The sequence below is a fragment of the Anthonomus grandis genome, chromosome 20 (assembly GCF_022605725.1).
Source record: "Anthonomus grandis grandis chromosome 20, icAntGran1.3, whole genome shotgun sequence".
NCBI lineage: Eukaryota > Metazoa > Arthropoda > Insecta > Coleoptera > Curculionidae > Anthonomus > Anthonomus grandis.
In genome coordinates, this window is record NC_065565.1 from 6,110,493 (window position 1) to 6,131,553 (window position 21,061).

At 30.4% G+C, this 21,061-nt stretch overlaps 1 protein-coding gene and 2 long non-coding RNA genes across 39 annotated transcripts in view; 1 reads left to right on the top strand and 2 right to left on the bottom strand.

The window, feature by feature from the left end:
* LOC126747891 (maestro heat-like repeat-containing protein family member 1) overlaps positions 1-5,139 on the top strand; it is a 62,207-nt gene extending 57,068 nt beyond the window's left edge. For all 4 annotated transcript variants that reach the window (XM_050456856.1, XM_050456857.1, XM_050456855.1 and 1 more), the window contains 4 exons: positions 1,381-1,830; positions 3,831-4,116; positions 4,172-4,306; positions 4,822-5,139. In XM_050456856.1, coding sequence (XP_050312813.1) covers positions 1,381-1,830; positions 3,831-4,116; positions 4,172-4,306; positions 4,822-5,073 — 1,123 coding nt within the window. In that variant the 3' untranslated portion in view covers positions 5,074-5,139. The remainder of the gene's footprint in view (positions 1-1,380; positions 1,831-3,830; positions 4,117-4,171; positions 4,307-4,821) is intronic.
* A 2,059-nt stretch (positions 5,140-7,198) lies between these two features.
* On the bottom strand, positions 7,199-20,168 carry LOC126747910 (uncharacterized). Of its 34 annotated transcripts, XR_007664471.1 has the most exons (12): positions 20,120-20,168; positions 19,775-19,947; positions 18,910-19,082; positions 18,391-18,736; positions 17,872-18,044; positions 17,526-17,698; positions 16,661-17,006; positions 16,142-16,314; positions 14,758-14,930; positions 8,895-9,067; positions 8,548-8,720; positions 7,199-7,336 (listed from the first exon to the last, which is right to left on the bottom strand). It is a non-coding gene; the product is annotated as an uncharacterized LOC126747910 (long non-coding RNA). The 34 variants fall into 34 exon arrangements; XR_007664468.1 differs by lacking the exons at positions 19,775-19,947; positions 20,120-20,168 and adding an exon at positions 19,429-19,557; XR_007664476.1 differs by lacking the exons at positions 19,775-19,947; positions 20,120-20,168 and adding an exon at positions 19,256-19,378.
* On the bottom strand, positions 10,411-13,669 carry LOC126747920 (uncharacterized). Its single transcript, XR_007664527.1, has 3 exons — positions 13,548-13,669; positions 12,701-12,873; positions 10,411-10,451 (listed from the first exon to the last, which is right to left on the bottom strand). It is a non-coding gene; the product is annotated as an uncharacterized LOC126747920 (long non-coding RNA).
* Positions 20,169-21,061: the final 893 nt, after the last annotated feature.

Genomic DNA, 21,061 nt, shown 5'->3' on the forward strand with positions numbered 1-21,061 from the left:
GAATTAAGACAGGAATTTTGGAAAACCCTTTGACACATCCCTGGACAGTTATATACTGCACCTCTCCTGCAAATTTCATGACTCTTGGTTTACTAGTTAAGGAAATAGACTGATTTTCCTGCTCGTGCAGTCTAGACTCCGTATATCAAAACCTATTTTTCAAATTTTCCGGACTTAAAACAGGAATTTTGGAAAACCCTTTGGCAGATCCCTGGACAATTATATAGAGAAGCTCTCCGTTAAATTTCATCATTCTAATCCAACTAGTTTAGGAAAAACCCTGATTTTCCTGCTCGTCCAGTCTAGACTCCGTATACCAAAACCTATTTCCCAAATTTTTCCGAGTTAGAACAGGAATTTTGGAAAACCCTTTCACACATCCCTGGACAATTATATAGAGAAGCTCTCCGTTAAATTTCATGACTCTTGGTTTACTAGTTAAGGAAATAGACTGATTTTTCATGTTCGTCCAGTCTAGACTCCGTATACCAAAATCTATTTCCCATATTTTCCCGAGTTAAAACAGGAATTTTGTTAAACCCTTTGATACATCCCTGGACAATTATATAGAGAAGCTCTCAGTTAAATTTCATGATTATAGATTATCTAGTTCAGGAAATAGACTGATTGTTCATGTTCGTTTAGTCTAGACTCCGTATATCAAAACCTATTTCCCTTATTTTCCCGAATTAAGACAAGAATTTTGGAAAACCCTTCTAAACATCCCTGGACAATTATATAGAGAAGCTCTCCGTTAAATTTCATCATTCTAGTTTAACTAGTTAAGGAAATAGACTAATTTTTCATGTTCGTCAGTCTAGACTCCGTATATTAAAACCTATTTCCCAAATTTTCCCGAATTAAGACAGGAATTTTGGAAAACCCTTTGACACATCCCTGGACAATTATATAGAGAAGCTCTCCGTTAAATTTCATCATTCTAATACAACTAGTTTAGGAAAAACCCTGATTTTCCTGCTCGTCCAGTCTAGACTCCGTATGTCAAAACCTATTTTCCAAATTTTCCGGACTTAAAACAGGAATTTTGGAAAACCCTTTGGCAGATCCCTGGACAATTATATAGAGAAGCTCTCCGTTAAATTTCATCATTCTAATCCAACTAGTTTAGGAAAAACCCTGATTTTCCTGCTCGTCCAGTCTAGACTCCGTATACCAATACCTATTTCCCAAATTGTCCCGAGTTAGGACAGAAAATTGGGAAAACTCTTTGGCACACCCCTAGACACTTACAAAGGGCATCTCTCCATCAAATTTCATCACTCTAATTTAACTCACTGTCCTATAATCACCTGAATTAACCCTCTTTACCTCTCACATCACCCGTTCACATCTGACCGGATCTTTTCCACTCTATTCCAGGTCGTTTCTGATCTGTTGCGACCTGACCACGATGGCCTCGAACCTTTTATCCTTCAGCTCTCTCTGCACCGACCAGGACCAACTTCTCTTTCTAAAAATGACCGAAACAGTGGTGGGGGACGTATGTCGGGACATGCAGCACACTTTGTCATGGATCGTCTCCTTTATGGGTCCATTTATTCGGTCGGATTTAATACCTCAGAGGACGTTAGTGGTCGCTTTCTTTACCTACTTGATCAAGGACAATGTAGAGAGCAAACAGGCGGTTTTGATCGAAAATCTACTGGAGATGATTCTGGATGTCCAGCTGGACCAGAGCTGCTTGGTGCGGAAGATCGGCGTTCAAGGATTGGGGTATGCCGCGGAGAATTTAAGTAAGGAGCTCGTGGTGCGGTACTGCAATCAGATACTGGGCATTTTGATGAACTGCTTGGATTATCACAATTTGGGGTGAGTTTCTTAACTTTTCTCAAAAATCTCTTGTAACTCTGTTATTTTTTGTTTTACGGATAAATGTCGTTCTTTATGATTTGTTCTATTTTTGATCAGGCATTCAGTGCTAAAAGAAAATTTTTCATATTCCCACTGGTTTTCGAGAAAATGAGGAAAAACTGTTTAGAGGTTTTTTTCAATTTTCTAGAAAACTGTTGGACCTAAAAATATTTTTTTTTTTGAATCTGATGCTCATTGAGATTCCAGACAACTTTTGTTTTAACAATTTTTTTCTGCAACCAATAGTTTTCCTGAAAAAAAATAAAAACCGATTTTATGAGCAATTTTTCAGGGGTACCTCTTTGGATTTTTTAAGAAGACTTTTTGCGTATAACTTTTTACTGGTACTTTTTTCAAAAAAGTTTTATAAGACTTTTGTGAAGTGTTTTGGGTGATTTATCGGTTTCCAAAAAAAAAAAGTGAAATTAAAAAAAAAAATTTTTTTTTTCAATTTTGACTTAAAAATCGTCAAATTTTTTAAAAATCTCTCATAACTTCTTTATTTTTTATTTTTCGACTAAATGTTATTCTTTATGATTTGTTCTATTTTTGATCAGGAATTCAGTGGTAGAAGAAAGTTTTTCATCTTCCCATTGGTTTTCGAGAAAATGAGGAAAAACTGTTTAATAGTTTTTTCCAATTTTCTGGAAAACTGCTGGACTTAAAATTTATTTTTCTTTTGCATCTTATGCGCATTGAGATTCCAAACAACTTTTGTATAAACCATTTTTTTCTGTAACCAATAGTCTTCCAGAAAAAACATAAAAACCGAAATTATGAACATTTTCCCATGGGTACCCCTTTGAATTTTTTGCAGACGAGTTTTTGGGAAAATTGCTCGTAACTTTTTACTGGTAAATTTTTCAAAAAAGTTTTATAAGACTTTTTTCAAGTATTTTGAGTGGTCTATCGAGTTGCCAAAAAAAAAATATTTTTTTTTCAATTTTTCAAAAATTTGAAATTTTTCAAAAACCTCCCATAACTCATTTATTTTTCGTTTTACGGTTAAATCTTATTCTTTCTAATTCGTTCTATTTTTAATTTAAAACAAAAAATTTGAAAAACTGAAAAATTTTAAAGTAAAAATGTTAAAAATGAAAAAAAACCACGAAACCTGTAGTTCTTTCTTAAGTATATAAAAGTCCAAAAAAAAACATTTATTGTTATAAGCTGCTTAAATGAAGGGGCGGAATGGCAGGTCTGGCACATTAATAACTTCTTCCGGGTATTTGACAGCTTTGAAAAAGAAGAAGAGGAACAAGAAGAAGAAGAGAAGTAGGAGTAACGAGAGCGAGAGGGAAACGAGGGAGGAAAAGGGACAGACTACCCTCTGGTTTCCTCCACTCCTGTAGGCGTCTCATGGTCTGTCCCTCATTTCGCTCTCACTTTGGTTACTGCTACTTCTCATCTTCTTCTTCTTTTTGAAATGCCTCGACGAAATTATTGATTTCTTACAGGCAGTTGAGCCCAAAGTTTTTTCTTCTTCTTCTCTCTCTTCTTCTTTAAAGACCTCAAATGCCTGGATGGCGTTTACACAAACTTTTTTTGAATAAATCTCTTCCAGGAGAATCACAAATAAAACATCCAATTTTGACAGCGACAATTTATTAATCGATTGATTTCATTGACTGACAATGACCGGCAAGCTTTCCTGATCTTGTTTCCTGTGATTACTACTGGCTTTGTTTCTGGTTATCAATTCTCGATCCACTTTACATATTAACATTTAATTATATGGATTTGAATGAGTTCTTAAGTCAATATTGTCCTTTTTTTGAGTCAATTCAGTGAAAAATTCCAGGACATTTTTTAATAAATAAAGTCCTAGAACCTGAAGGAATAATTTTTTGAAATTCTGAATTAACTTAACAATGAGATACTCAAACGTAGGTTCCTTGAAAGGTTCTATTCTTAATTAAATCATTTACAAAATGATGGACCTATTCTTCCTTATCTAGGAACGAAAGCGAGCTGATCCTGGAATCCTTGCAATCCTTCTCGAAACTCCTGAACAGTTTGCCAGGGTACAAATTCCATCCCTTTCAAGTTACCGCAGCAGTGAGGATCAAGTTGCTATTCAGTCAAGAGGATCCACGTCTAAGGAGATCCTCGATCCAGTTATTAGGAGATCTGGCAACGTCCCTTGGTCAGGAGACCAATTTGGAGGCATTCAAGGAGCAGATCCAAGGGAACCTCATCACTTTACTCTTGCACCTATGCGATCCAGACGTGTATGTGGTCAAGGTATGACTTTTTTGGATCATTTTACTCACTTAACTCATGCATGGACTCCATTTAGGCCTGTAAAAGTACGATCCAGAAGGTCGGCCCTTATCTGGATTGTCCGGAGGTGAACCGCATGATCCAGGAGTGTTTGGGCGATGACACCGACTTGATGTTCACGGATTTTATTAGGGAGATAATTAAACGCATGGTAAGTAAATGGCAGCACCTTAAATATAATATTCATGCAGTTTGTCTGTGATATATTTTGAATTTAATTGGGGATTTATGGAATCAATTGTATCAAGGTTATTTGGGGGTCAAATCGAGGACGAATTGGTTTAGAGAGGTCGTGTCTAAGGTTCAGGGTTATGTGAAGGTTAAAATAATTAACTTTTTAAGAAGAAAATTCAAACTTCCCTGTCTTCAAGGAGTTTAGTGTGAGGGAATCTCTTATAACTTTAGTTCTAGTGGATCGATTTGCTTGATTTTACCCTTAAAAGCTTTGGAAGAACATTCCGCAACTTTTAAGGGATGAACGAATTAATTCGGTCCAGTAGAACTGACTTTATCGAGAAATTTACAAAAAATCCCTTTCAAAAAGGCTCATTTTTTAAAATGTCTTATAACTTCACTTCTGATGAACCGAGTTGCTTGATTTTACCCTTAAAACATTCAGCAAAACTGTAGCTTTCAATTAAAAATAAATAAAACGACATGTTTTAGGCCGAAGACATGCAGGACCTGTTTCCAATATTCGTGATGACGAGTGTGTCTTACCTGAAGAGCCAGTGGACCAGCATAAGGGCCAATGCCGCCCTTGTCACCGGTTTGTTCTACGCCGAACTACTACCCGAGAATAAACCGAAAGTTTCACTGGAAACTGTCTGTGATAAACTGAACAGACTGATGCAAGACGATCAGTCAGAAGAAGTTAGGATTAAGGCTAGTCAAGCTATATCGTGTTTGTTTTTATAATTATTGTATTGTAAAACGGAATGTGCTAGTGGGATAGTATGATTAAGAATATATAGTATAATTAATGATAGAAGTCTTTTTAATCAGTTGTTAGTAAGAAAATTAAAAAAAAGTCACCTGGGGTCAAATCTGGCTTGTGGGTGGACTTTGTAACTTATAAGTTTATCTCTGTCGCACTCATTGTAAAAAAAAACTTGAAACGTAGAAAAACTGAAATTTCATGAATTTTATTAGTTTAAAAATTTTGCATAACTTTAATTAACATGTACTTTTTTAGATCGTAAATTTTGCATAACTTTTTTGTTAATAAAGATAGAGCTTTCATTTAAAAACTGTCAAGTGCTCCTTGCAAAGGGGCACCTTGTACGTAATTATCAAAAACTCAAAAGTTTACGGTTTTTGAGAAAAATCGAAATTTCGGTTTTTTACCATTAACATGTACTTTTTTAGATCGAAAATTTTGCATAACTTTTTTGTTAATAAAGATAGAGCTTTCATTTAAAAACTGTCAAGTACTCCTTGCAAAGGGGCACCTTGTACGTATTTATCAAAAACTCAAAAGTTTACGGTTTTTGAGAAAAATCGAAATTTCGGTTTTTTACCATTAACATGTACTTTTTTAGATCGAAAATTTTGCATAACTTTTTTGTTAATAAAGATAGAGCTTTCATTTAAAAACTGTCAAGTACTCCTTGCAAAGAGGCACCTTGTACGTATTTATCAAAAACTCAAAAGTTTACGGTTTTTGAGAAAAATCGAAATTTCGATTTTTTACAATTAACATGTACTTTTTTAGATCGAAAATTTTGCATAACTTTTTTGTTAATAAAGATAGAGCTTTCATTTAAAAACTGTCAAGTACTCCTTGCAAAGAGGCACCTTGTACGTATTTATCAAAAACTCAAAAGTTTACGGTTTTTGAGAAAAATCGAAATTTCGGTTTTTTACAATTAACATGTACTTTTTTAGATCGAAAATTTTGCATAACTTTTTTGTTAATAAAGATAGAGCTTTCATTTAAAAACTGTCAAGTACTCCTTGCAAAGAGGCACCTTGTACGTATTTATCAAAAACTCAAAAGTTTACGGTTTTTGAGAAAAATCGAAATTTCGATTTTTTACAATTAACATGTACTTTTTTAGATCGAAAATTTTGCATAACTTTTTTGTTAATAAAGATAGAGCTTTCATTTAAAAATTGTCAAGTGCTCCTTGCAAAGGGGCACCTTGTACGTAATTATCAAAAACTCAAAAGTTTACGGTTTTTGAGAAAAATCGAAATTTCGGTTTTTTACCATTAACATGTACTTTTTTAGATCGAAAATTTTGCATAACTTTTTTGTTAATAAAGATAGAGCTTTCATTTAAAAACTGTCAAGTACTCCTTGCAAAGGGGCACCTTGTACGTAATTATCAAAAACTCAAAAGTTTACGGTTTTTGAGAAAAATCGAAATTTCGGTTTTTTACCATTAACATGTACTTTTTTAGATCGAAAATTTTGCATAACTTTTTTGTTAATAAAGATAGAGCTTTCATTTAAAAACGGTCAAGTACTCCTTGCAAAGGGGCACCTTGTACGTAATTATCAAAAACTCAAAAGTTTACGGTTTTTGAGAAAAATCGAAATTTCGGTTTTTTACCATTAACATGTACTTTTTTAGATCGAAAATTTTGCATAACTTTTTTGTTAATAAAGATAGAGCTTTCATTTAAAAACTGTCAAGTGCTCCTTGCAAAGGGGCACCTTGTACGTAATTATCAAAAACTCAAAAGTTTACGGTTTTTGAGAAAAATCGAAATTTCGGTTTTTTACCATTAACATGTACTTTTTTAGATCGAAAATTTTGCATAACTTTTTTGTTAATAAAGATAGAGCTTTCATTTAAAAACGGTCAAGTACTCCTTGCAAAGGGGCACCTTGTACGTAATTATCAAAAACTCAAAAGTTTACGGTTTTTGAGAAAAATCGAAATTTCGGTTTTTTACCATTAACATGTACTTTTTTAGATCGAAAATTTTGCATAACTTTTTTGTTAATAAAGATAGAGCTTTCATTTAAAAACTGTCAAGTGCTCCTTGCAAAGGGGCACCTTGTACGTAATTATCAAAAACTCAAAAGTTTACGGTTTTTGAGAAAAATCGAAATTTCGGTTTTTTACCATTAACATGTACTTTTTTAGATCGAAAATTTTGCATAACTTTTTTGTTAATAAAGATAGAGCTTTCATTTAAAAACTGTCAAGTGCTCCTTGCAAAGGGGCACCTTGTACGTAATTATCAAAAACTCAAAAGTTTACGGTTTTTGAGAAAAATCGAAATTTCGGTTTTTTACCATTAACATGTACTTTTTTGGATCGAAAATGTTGCATAACTTTTTTGTTAATAAAGATAGAGCTTTCATTTAAAAATTGTCAAGTACTCCTTGCAAAGGGGCACCTTGTACGTATTTATCAAAAACTCAAAAGTTTACGGTTTTTGAGAAAAATCGAAATTTCGGTTTTTTACCATTAACATGTACTTTTTTAGATCGAAAATTTTGCATAACTTTTTTGTTAATAAAGATAGAGCTTTCATTTAAAAACTGTCAAGTACTCCTTGCAAAGGGGCACCTTGTACGTATTTATCAAAAACTCAAAAGTTTACGGTTTTTGAGAAAAATCGAAATTTCGGTTTTTTACCATTAACATGTACTTTTTTAGATCGAAAATTTTGCATAACTTTTTTGTTAATAAAGATAGAGCTTTCATTTAAAAACTGTCAAGTACTCCTTGCAAAGAGGCACCTTGTACGTATTTATCAAAAACTCAAAAGTTTACGGTTTTTGAGAAAAATCGAAATTTCGATTTTTTACAATTAACATGTACTTTTTTAGATCGAAAATTTTGCATAACTTTTTTGTTAATAAAGATAGAGCTTTCATTTAAAAACTGTCAAGTACTCCTTGCAAAGAGGCACCTTGTACGTATTTATCAAAAACTCAAAAGTTTACGGTTTTTGAGAAAAATCGAAATTTCGGTTTTTTACAATTAACATGTACTTTTTTAGATCGAAAATTTTGCATAACTTTTTTGTTAATAAAGATAGAGCTTTCATTTAAAAACTGTCAAGTACTCCTTGCAAAGAGGCACCTTGTACGTATTTATCAAAAACTCAAAAGTTTACGGTTTTTGAGAAAAATCGAAATTTCGATTTTTTACAATTAACATGTACTTTTTTAGATCGAAAATTTTGCATAACTTTTTTGTTAATAAAGATAGAGCTTTCATTTAAAAATTGTCAAGTGCTCCTTGCAAAGGGGCACCTTGTACGTAATTATCAAAAACTCAAAAGTTTACGGTTTTTGAGAAAAATCGAAATTTCGGTTTTTTACCATTAACATGTACTTTTTTAGATCGAAAATTTTGCATAACTTTTTTGTTAATAAAGATAGAGCTTTCATTTAAAAACTGTCAAGTACTCCTTGCAAAGGGGCACCTTGTACGTAATTATCAAAAACTCAAAAGTTTACGGTTTTTGAGAAAAATCGAAATTTCGGTTTTTTACCATTAACATGTACTTTTTTAGATCGAAAATTTTGCATAACTTTTTTGTTAATAAAGATAGAGCTTTCATTTAAAAACGGTCAAGTACTCCTTGCAAAGGGGCACCTTGTACGTAATTATCAAAAACTCAAAAGTTTACGGTTTTTGAGAAAAATCGAAATTTCGGTTTTTTTACCATTAACATGTACTTTTTTAGATCGAAAATTTTGCATAACTTTTTTGTTAATAAAGATAGAGCTTTCATTTAAAAACTGTCAAGTGCTCCTTGCAAAGGGGCACCTTGTACGTAATTATCAAAAACTCAAAAGTTTACGGTTTTTGAGAAAAATCGAAATTTCGGTTTTTTACCATTAACATGTACTTTTTTAGATCGAAAATTTTGCATAACTTTTTTGTTAATAAAGATAGAGCTTTCATTTAAAAACTGTCAAGTGCTCCTTGCAAAGGGGCACCTTGTACGTAATTATCAAAAACTCAAAAGTTTACGGTTTTTGAGAAAAATCGAAATTTCGGTTTTTTACCATTAACATGTACTTTTTTGGATCGAAAATGTTGCATAACTTTTTTGTTAATAAAGATAGAGCTTTCATTTAAAAATTGTCAAGTACTCCTTGCAAAGGGGCACCTTGTACGTAATTATCAAAAACTCAAAAGTTTACGGTTTTTGAGAAAAATCGAAATTTCGGTTTTTTACCACTAACATGTACTTTTTTAGATCGAAAATTTTGCATAACTTTTTTGTTAATAAAGATAGAGCTTTCATTTAAAAACTGTCAAGTGCTCCTTGCAAAGGGGCACCTTGTACGTAATTATCAAAAACTCAAAAGTTTACGGTTTTTGAGAAAAATCGAAATTTCGGTTTTTTACCATTAACATGTACTTTTTTAGATCGAAAATTTTGCATAACTTTTTTGTTAATAAAGATAGAGCTTTCATTTAAAAACTGTCAAGTGCTCCTTGCAAAGGGGCACCTTGTACGTAATTATCAAAAACTCAAAAGTTTACGGTTTTTGAGAAAAATCGAAATTTCGGTTTTTTACCATTAACATGTACTTTTTTAGATCGAAAATTTTGCATAACTTTTTTGTTAATAAAGATAGAGCTTTCATTTAAAAACTGTCAAGTACTCCTTGCAAAGGGGCACCTTGTACGTAATTATCAAAAACTCAAAAGTTTACGGTTTTTGAGAAAAATCGAAATTTCGGTTTTTTACCATTAACATGTACTTTTTTAGATCGAAAATTTTGCATAACTTTTTTGTTAATAAAGATAGAGCTTTCATTTAAAAACTGTCAAGTGCTCCTTGCAAAGGGGCACCTTGTACGTAATTATCAAAAACTCAAAAGTTTACGGTTTTTGAGAAAAATCGAAATTTCGGTTTTTTACCATTAACATGTACTTTTTTAGATCGAAAATTTTGCATAACTTTTTTGTTAATAAAGATAGAGCTTTCATTTAAAAACTGTCAAGTGCTCCTTGCAAAGGGGCACCTTGTACGTAATTATCAAAAACTCAAAAGTTTACGGTTTTTGAGAAAAATCGAAATTTCGGTTTTTTACCATTAACATGTACTTTTTTAGATCGAAAATTTTGCATAACTTTTTTGTTAATAAAGATAGAGCTTTCATTTAAAAACTGTCAAGTACTCCTTGCAAAGAGGCACCTTGTACGTATTTATCAAAAACTCAAAAGTTTACGGTTTTTGAGAAAAATCGAAATTTCGGTTTTTTACCATTAACATGTACTTTTTTGGATCGAAAATGTTGCATAACTTTTTTGTTAATAAAGATAGAGCTTTCATTTAAAAACTGTCAAGTGCTCCTTGCAAAGGGGCACCTTGTACGTAATTATCAAAAACTCAAAAGTTTACGGTTTTTGAGAAAAATCGAAATTTCGGTTTTTTACCATTAACATGTACTTTTTTAGATCGAAAATTTTGCATAACTTTTTTGTTAATAAAGATAGAGCTTTCATTTAAAAACTGTCAAGTACTCCTTGCAAAGGGGCACCTTGTACGTATTTATCAAAAACTCAAAAGTTTACGGTTTTTGAGAAAAATCGAAATTTCGGTTTTTTACCATTAACATGTACTTTTTTAGATCGAAAATTTTGCATAACTTTTTTGTTAATAAAGATAGAGCTTTCATTTAAAAACTGTCAAGTACTCCTTGCAAAGAGGCACCTTGTACGTATTTATCAAAAACTCAAAAGTTTACGGTTTTTGAGAAAAATCGAAATTTCGATTTTTTACAATTAACATGTACTTTTTTAGATCGAAAATTTTGCATAACTTTTTTGTTAATAAAGATAGAGCTTTCATTTAAAAACTGTCAAGTACTCCTTGCAAAGAGGCACCTTGTACGTATTTATCAAAAACTCAAAAGTTTACGGTTTTTGAGAAAAATCGAAATTTCGGTTTTTTACAATTAACATGTACTTTTTTAGATCGAAAATTTTGCATAACTTTTTTGTTAATAAAGATAGAGCTTTCATTTAAAAACTGTCAAGTACTCCTTGCAAAGAGGCACCTTGTACGTATTTATCAAAAACTCAAAAGTTTACGGTTTTTGAGAAAAATCGAAATTTCGATTTTTTACAATTAACATGTACTTTTTTAGATCGAAAATTTTGCATAACTTTTTTGTTAATAAAGATAGAGCTTTCATTTAAAAACTGTCAAGTACTCCTTGCAAAGAGGCACCTTGTACGTATTTATCAAAAACTCAAAAGTTTACGGTTTTTGAGAAAAATCGAAATTTCGATTTTTTACAATTAACATGTACTTTTTTAGATCGAAAATTTTGCATAACTTTTTTGTTAATAAAGATAGAGCTTTCATTTAAAAACTGTCAAGTACTCCTTGCCAAGAGGCACCTTGTACGTATTTATCAAAAACTCAAAAGTTTACGGTTTTTGAGAAAAATCGAAATTTCGATTTTTTACAATTAACATGTACTTTTTTAGATCGAAAATTTTGCATAACTTTTTTGTTAATAAAGATAGAGCTTTCATTTAAAAACTGTCAAGTACTCCTTGCAAAGAGGCACCTTGTACGTATTTATCAAAAACTCAAAAGTTTACGGTTTTTGAGAAAAATCGAAATTTCGATTTTTTACAATTAACATGTACTTTTTTAGATCGAAAATTTTGCATAACTTTTTTGTTAATAAAGATAGAGCTTTCATTTAAAAACTGTCAAGTACTCCTTGCCAAGAGGCACCTTGTACGTATTTATCAAAAACTCAAAAGTTTACGGTTTTTGAGAAAAATCGAAATTTCGATTTTTTACAATTAACATGTACTTTTTTAGATCGAAAATTTTGCATAACTTTTTTGTTAATAAAGATAGAGCTTTCATTTAAAAACTGTCAAGTACTCCTTGCAAAGAGGCACCTTGTACGTATTTATCAAAAACTCAAAAGTTTACGGTTTTTGAGAAAAATCGAAATTTCGATTTTTTACAATTAACATGTACTTTTTTAGATCGAAAATTTTGCATAACTTTTTTGTTAATAAAGATAGAGCTTTCATTTAAAAACTGTCAAGTACTCCTTGCAAAGAGGCACCTTGTACGTATTTATCAAAAACTCAAAAGTTTACGGTTTTTGAGAAAAATCGAAATTTCGATTTTTTACAATTAACATGTACTTTTTTAGATCGAAAATTTTGCATAACTTTTTTGTTAATAAAGATAGAGCTTTCATTTAAAAACTGTCAAGTACTCCTTGCAAAGAGGCACCTTGTACGTATTTATCAAAAACTCAAAAGTTTACGGTTTTTGAGAAAAATCGAAATTTCGATTTTTTACAATTAACATGTACTTTTTTAGATCGAAAATTTTGCATAACTTTTTTGTTAATAAAGATAGAGCTTTCATTTAAAAACTGTCAAGTACTCCTTGCCAAGAGGCACCTTGTACGTATTTATCAAAAACTCAAAAGTTTACGGTTTTTGAGAAAAATCGAAATTTCGATTTTTTACAATTAACATGTACTTTTTTAGATCGAAAATTTTGCATAACTTTTTTGTTAATAAAGATAGAGCTTTCATTTAAAAACTGTCAAGTACTCCTTGCAAAGAGGCACCTTGTACGTATTTATCAAAAACTCAAAAGTTTACGGTTTTTGAGAAAAATCGAAATTTCGGTTTTTTACCATTAACATGTACTTTTTTAGATCGAAAATTTTGCATAACTTTTTTGTTAATAAAGATAGAGCTTTCATTTAAAAACTGTCAAGTGCTCCTTGCAAAGGGGCACCTTGTACGTAATTATCAAAAACTCAAAAGTTTACGGTTTTTGAGAAAAATCGAAATTTCGGTTTTTTACCATTAACATGTACTTTTTTAGATCGAAAATTTTGCATAACTTTTTTGTTAATAAAGATAGAGCTTTCATTTAAAAACTGTCAAGTACTCCTTGCAAAGGGGCACCTTGTACGTAATTATCAAAAACTTAAAAGTTTACGGTTTTTGAGAAAAATCAAAATTTCGGTTTTTTACAATTAACATGTACTTTTTTAGATCGAAAATTTTGCATAACTTTTTTGTTAATAAAGATAGAGCTTTCATTTAAAAACTGTCAAGTACTCCTTGCAAAGGGGCACCTTGTACGTAATTATCAAAAACTTAAAAGTTTACGGTTTTTGAGAAAAATCAAAATTTCGGTTTTTTACAATTAACATGTACTTTTTTAGATCGAAAATGTTGAAAGATAGAGCTTTCATTTAAAAACGGTCAAGTACTCCTTGCAAAGGGGCACCTTGTACGTATTTACCAAAAACTCAAAAGTTTACGGTTTTTGAGAAAAATCGAAATTTCGGTTTTTTACCATTAACATGTACTTTTTTAGATCGAAAATTTTGCATAACTTTTTTGTTAATAAAGATAGAGCTTTCATTTAAAAACTGTCAAGTACTCCTTGCAAAGGGGCACCTTGTACGTATTTACCAAAAACTCAAAAGTTTACGGTTTTTGAGAAAAATCGAAATTTCGGTTTTTTACCATTAACATGTACTTTTTAAGATCGAAAATTTTGCATAACTTTTTTGTTAATAAAGATAGAGCTTTCATTTAAAAACTGTCAAATACTCCTAGCAAAGGGGCACCTTGCACATAATTATCAAAAACTAAAAAAATTATAGTTTTTGAGAAAAATCGAAATTTCGGTTTTTTACCATTAACATGTACTTTTTTAGATCGAAAATTTTGCATAACTTTTTTGTTAATAAAGATAGAGCTTTCATTTAAAAACTGTCAAGTGCTCCTTGCAAAGGGGCACCTTGTACGTATTTATCAAAAATTAAAAAATTACGGTTTTTGAGAAAAATCAAAATTTCGGTTTTTTACCATTAACATGTACTTTTTTAGATCGAAAATTTTGCATAACTTTTTTGTTAATAAAGATAGAGCTTTCATTTAAAAACTGTCAAATACTCCTAGTAAAGGGGCACCTTGCACATAATTATCAAAAACTAAAAAAATTATAGTTTTTGAGAAAAATCGAAATTTCGGTTTTTTACCATTAACATGTACTTTTTTAGATCGAAAATTTTGCATAACTTTTTTGTTAATAAAGATAGAGCTTTCATTTAAAAACTGTCAAGTACTCCTAGTAAAGGGGCACCTTGTGCGTATTTACCAAAAACTCAAAAGTTTACGGTTTTTGAGAAAAATCGAAATTTTGGTTTTTTACCATTAACATGTACTTTTTTAGATCGAAAATTTTGCATAACTTTTTTGTTAATAAAGATAGAGCTTTCATTTAAAAACTGTCAAGTACTCCTTGCAAAGGGGCACCTTGTACGTAATTATGAAAAACTCAAAAGTTTACGGTTTTTGAGAAAAATCGAAATTTCGGTTTTTTACCATTAACATGTACTTTTTTAGATCGAAAATTTTGCATAACTTTTTTGTTAATAAAGATAGAGCTTTTATTTAAAAACTGTCAAGTACTCCTTGCAAAGGGGCACCTTGTACGTAATTATGAAAAACTCAAAAGTTTACGGTTTTTGAGAAAAATCGAAATTTCGGTTTTTTACCATTAACATGTACTTTTTTAGATCGAAAATTTTGCATAACTTTTTTGTTAATAAAGATAGAGCTTTCATTTAAAAACTGTCAAGTACTCCTAGTAAAGGGGCACCTTGTACGTAATTATCAAAAACTCAAAAGTTTACGGTTTTTGAGAAAAATCGAAATTTCGGTTTTTTACCATTAACATGTACTTTTTTAGATCGAAAATTTTGCATAACTTTTTTGTTAATAAAGATAGAGCTTTCATTTAAAAACTGTCAAGTACTCCTTGCAAAGGGGCACCTTGTACGTAATTATGAAAAACTCAAAAGTTTACGGTTTTTGAGAAAAATCGAAATTTTGGTTTTTTACCATTAACATGTACTTTTTTAGATCGAAAATTTTGCATAACTTTTTTGTTAATAAAGATAGAGCTTTCATTTAAAAACTGTCAAGTACTCCTTGCAAAGGGGCACCTTGTACGTAATTATGAAAAACTCAAAAGTTTACGGTTTTTGAGAAAAGTCGAAATTTCGGTTTTTTACCATTAACATGTACTTTTTTAGATCGAAAATTTTGCATAACTTTTTTGTTAATAAAGATAGAGCTTTTATTTAAAAACTGTCAAGTACTCCTTGCAAAGGGGCACCTTGTACGTAATTATGAAAAACTCAAAAGTTTACGGTTTTTGAGAAAAATCGAAATTTCGGTTTTTTACCATTAACATGTACTTTTTTAGATCGAAAATTTTGCATAACTTTTTTGTTAATAAAGATAGAGCTTTCATTTAAAAACTGTCAAGTACTCCTAGTAAAGGGGCACCTTGTACGTAATTATCAAAAACTCAAAAGTTTACGGTTTTTGAGAAAAATCGAAATTTCGGTTTTTTACCATTAACATGTACTTTTTTAGATCGAAAATTTTGCATAACTTTTTTGTTAATAAAGATAGAGCTTTTATTTAAAAACTGTCAAGTACTCCTTGCAAAGGGGCACCTTGTACGTAATTATGAAAAACTCAAAAGTTTACGGTTTTTGAGAAAAATCGAAATTTCGGTTTTTTACCATTAACATGTACTTTTTTAGATCGAAAATTTTGCATAACTTTTTTGTTAATAAAGATAGAGCTTTCATTTAAAAACTGTCAAGTACTCCTAGTAAAGGGGCACCTTGTACGTAATTATCAAAAACTCAAAAGTTTACGGTTTTTGAGAAAAATCGAAATTTCGGTTTTTTACCATTAACATGTACTTTTTTAGATCGAAAATTTTGCATAACTTTTTTGTTAATAAAGATAGAGCTTTCATTTAAAAACTGTCAAGTACTCCTTGCAAAGGGGCACCTTGTACGTAATTATGAAAAACTCAAAAGTTTACGGTTTTTGAGAAAAATCGAAATTTCGGTTTTTTACCATTAACATGTACTTTTTTAGATCGAAAATTTTGCATAACTTTTTTGTTAATAAAGATAGAGCTTTTATTTAAAAACTGTCAAGTACTCCTTGCAAAGGGGCACCTTGTACGTAATTATGAAAAACTCAAAAGTTTACGGTTTTTGAGAAAAATCGAAATTTCGGTTTTTTACCATTAACATGTACTTTTTTAGATCGAAAATTTTGCATAACTTTTTTGTTAATAAAGATAGAGCTTTCATTTAAAAACTGTCAAGTACTCCTTGCAAAGGGGCACCTTGTACGTAATTATGAAAAACTCAAAAGTTTACGGTTTTTGAGAAAAGTCGAAATTTTGGTTTTTTACCATTAACATGTACTTTTTTAGATCGAAAATTTTGCATAACTTTTTTGTTAATAAAGATAGAGCTTTCATTTAAAAACTGTCAAGTACTCCTTGCAAAGGGGCACCTTGTACGTAATTATGAAAAACTCAAAAGTTTACGGTTTTTGAGAAAAATCGAAATTTCGGTTTTTTACCATTAACATGTACTTTTTTAGATCGAAAATTTTGCATAACTTTTTTGTTAATAAAGATAGAGCTTTTATTTAAAAACTGTCAAGTACTCCTTGCAAAGGGGCACCTTGTACGTAATTATGAAAAACTCAAAAGTTTACGGTTTTTGAGAAAAATCGAAATTTCGGTTTTTTACCATTAACATGTACTTTTTTAGATCGAAAATTTTGCATAACTTTTTTGTTAATAAAGATAGAGCTTTCATTTAAAAACTGTCAAGTACTCCTAGTAAAGGGGCACCTTGTACGTAATTATCAAAAACTCAAAAGTTTACGGTTTTTGAGAAAAATCGAAATTTCGGTTTTTTACCATTAACATGTACTTTTTTAGATCGAAAATTTTGCATAACTTTTTTGTTAATAAAGATAGAGCTTTCATTTAAAAACTGTCAAGTACTCCTTGCAAAGGGGCACCTTGTACGTAATTATGAAAAACTCAAAAGTTTACGGTTTTTGAGAAAAATCGAAATTTTGGTTTTTTACCATTAACATGTACTTTTTTAGATCGAAAATTTTGCATAACTTTTTTGTTAATAAAGATAGAGCTTTCATTTAAAAACTGTCAAGTACTCCTTGCAAAGGGGCACCTTGTACGTAATTATGAAAAACTCAAAAGTTTACGGTTTTTGAGAAAAGTCGAAATTTCGGTTTTTTACCATTAACATGTACTTTTTTAGATCGAAAATTTTGCATAACTTTTTTGTTAATAAAGATAGAGCTTTCATTTAAAAACTGTCAAGTACTCCTTGCAAAGGGGCACCTTGTACGTAATTATGAAAAACTCAAAAGTTTACGGTTTTTGAGAAAAATCGAAATTTCGGTTTTTTACCATTAACATGTACTTTTTTAGATCGAAAATTTTGCATAACTTTTTTGTTAATAAAGATAGAGCTTTTATTTAAAAACTGTCAAGTACTCCTTGCAAAGGGGCACCTTGTACGTAATTATGAAAAACTCAAAAGTTTACGGTTTTTGAGAAAAATCGAAATTTCGGTTTTTTACCATTAACATGTACTTTTTTAGATCGAAAATTTTGCATAACTTTTTTGTTAATAAAGATAGAGCTTTCATTTAAAAACTGTCAAGTACTCCTAGTAAAGGGGCACCTTGTACGTAATTATCAAAAACTCAAAAGTTTACGGTTTTTGAGAAAAATCGAAATTTCGGTTTTTTACCATTAACATGTACTTTTTTAGATCGAAAATTTTGCATAACTTTTTTGTTAATAAAGATAGAGCTTTTATTTAAAAACTGTCAAGTACTCCTTGCAAAGGGGCACCTTGTACGTAATTATGAAAAACTCAAAAGTTTACGGTTTTTGAGAAAAATCGAAATTTCGGTTTTTTACCATTAACATGTACTTTTTTAGATCGAAAATTTTGCATAACTTTTTTGTTAATAAAGATAGAGCTTTCATTTAAAAACTGTCAAGTACTCCTAGTAAAGGGGCACCTTGTACGTAATTATCAAAAACTCAAAAGTTTACGGTTTTTGAGAAAAATCGAAATTTCGGTTTTTTACCATTAACATGTACTTTTTTAGATCGAAAATTTTGCATAACTTTTTTGTTAATAAAGATAGAGCTTTCATTTAAAAACTGTCAAGTACTCCTTGCAAAGGGGCACCTTGTACGTAATTATGAAAAACTCAAAAGTTTACGGTTTTTGAGAAAAATCGAAATTTCGGTTTTTTACCATTAACATGTACTTTTTTAGATCGAAAATTTTGCATAACTTTTTTGTTAATAAAGATAGAGCTTTTATTTAAAAACTGTCAAGTACTCCTTGCAAAGGGGCACCTTGTACGTAATTATGAAAAACTCAAAAGTTTACGGTTTTTGAGAAAAATCGAAATTTCGGTTTTTTACCATTAACATGTACTTTTTTAGATCGAAAATTTTGCATAACTTTTTTGTTAATAAAGATAGAGCTTTCATTTAAAAACTGTCAAGTACTCCTAGTAAAGGGGCACCTTGTACGTAATTATCAAAAACTCAAAAGTTTACGGTTTTTGAGAAAAATCGAAATTTCGGTTTTTTACCATTAACATGTACTTTTTTAGATCGAAAATTTTGCATAACTTTTTTGTTAATAAAGATAGAGCTTTTATTTAAAAACTGTCAAGTACTCCTTGCAAAGGGGCACCTTGTACGTAATTATGAAAAACTCAAAAGTTTACGGTTTTTGAGAAAAATCGAAATTTCGGTTTTTTACCATTAACATGTACTTTTTTAGATCGAAAATTTTGCATAACTTTTTTGTTAATAAAGATAGAGCTTTCATTTAAAAACTGTCAAGTACTCCTTGCAAAGGGGCACCTTGTACGTAATTATGAAAAACTCAAAAGTTTACGGTTTTTGAGAAAAATCGAAATTTTGGTTTTTTACCATTAACATGTACTTTTTTAGATCGAAAATTTTGCATAACTTTTTTGTTAATAAAGATAGAGCTTTCATTTAAAAACTGTCAAGTACTCCTTGCAAAGGGGCACCTTGTACGTAATTATGAAAAACTCAAAAGTTTACGGTTTTTGAGAAAAGTCGAAATTTCGGTTTTTTACCATTAACATGTACTTTTTTAGATCGAAAATTTTGCATAACTTTTTTGTTAATAAAGATAGAGCTTTCATTTAAAAACTGTCAAGTACTCCTTGCAAAGGGGCACCTTGTACGTAATTATGAAAAACTCAAAAGTTTACGGTTTTTGAGAAAAATCGAAATTTCGGTTTTTTACCATTAACATGTACTTTTTTAGATCGAAAATTTTGCATAACTTTTTTGTTAATAAAGATAGAGCTTTTATTTAAAAACTGTCAAGTACTCCTTGCAAAGGGGCACCTTGTACGTAATTATGAAAAACTCAAAAGTTTACGGTTTTTGAGAAAAATCGAAATTTCGGTTTTTTACCATTAACATGTACTTTTTTAGATCGAAAATTTTGCATAACTTTTTTGTTAATAAAGATAGAGCTTTCATTTAAAAACTGTCAAGTACTCCTAGTAAAGGGGCACCTTGTACGTAATTTTCAAAAACTCAAAAGTTTACGGTTTTTGAGAAAAATCGAAATTTCGGTTTTTTACCATTAACATGTACTTTTTTAGATCGAAAATTTTGCATAACTTTTTTGTTAATAAAGATAGAGCTTTTATTTAAAAACTGTCAAGTACTCCTTGCAAAGGGGCACCTTGTACGTAATTATGAAAAACTCAAAAGTTTACGGTTTTTGAGAAAAATCGAAATTTCGGTTTTTTACCATTAACATGTACTTTTTTAGATCGAAAATTTTGCATAACTTTTTTGGTAATAAAGATAGAGCTTTCATTTAAAAACTGTCAAGTACTCCTTGCAAAGGGGCACCTTGCACATAATTATCAAAATTAAAGAAATTATAGTTTTTGAGAAAAATCGAAATTTCGATTTTTTACAATTAACATGTACTTTTTTAGATCGAAAATTTTGCATAACTTTTTTGTTAATAAAGATAGAGCTTTCATTTAGAAACTGTCAAGTGCTCCTTGCAAAGGGGCACCTTGTACGTATTTATCAAAAACTCAAAAGTTTGCGGTTTTTGAGAAAAATCGAAATTTTGGTCTTTTAAGTCCTCAAATTCAATTTTTAGCTTCCTAGATCCACCTTTTGCATGTCTAAGTGTAACTCAGAAAGTTCTTGTGCTACAAAATTTCTTTATACACGAAAAAGTTCATCTTCAGGGATCTCTCTACGGGTACTTAAAAAAATTATGAAAATCCCTCAACAACTTTTTGAGTTACACTCAAATTTGTGTCTGTATATACCTATGACCTAAAATTCAATTTTTACATTATTCGAAGTTCAGCTTTTGCAAAACAAACTTATTAGATTTTAATTTTAGGGTAAATTAGGTTTGACCAATAAGGGTTCCTAAAGCTTATTATTCCTGTTTCTTTTTTACAGTAAATCTAGCATTTGATTAACATGGTAAAAAACAGACATTTCACTTTTACTCAATAACCTTCAATTTCTCAGATTTTTTGGTAACTACATAAAAGATGCCCCGTCACTTGGTGCACATGTCAGTCTTCAAATGACAGCTCTATCTTTAATAGCAAAAGAGTTACTGCACATTTTCCCTAAGTACTATAATGAGTTAGACAAGGATATTATTATTAAATTAAGTATACTTACCCCATATAGTTTTGTAAGCAGGAGGAGGAGGAAAGGGGATAAATAAAATTTTCCTTTGTGATATTTAGTAAGTACCATTTATTGTATCCAATAGACTGTTAGGAATAGAACGCTTTGAATCTTTATAATTAAGTGAACATTAAATAATAATAAAATATTAATAAACTTGATTTTGTTGTTTCTTTAATTAATAACCCAATTTTTCGTTCAAACTGGTACGACCGTCTCCGGTTTGATCGGTCGGTGGTACCCACATGCTGTAGTTCTCCTTTGGGAAGTACCATCGAATAGAAGCCTAAGTTGGGAC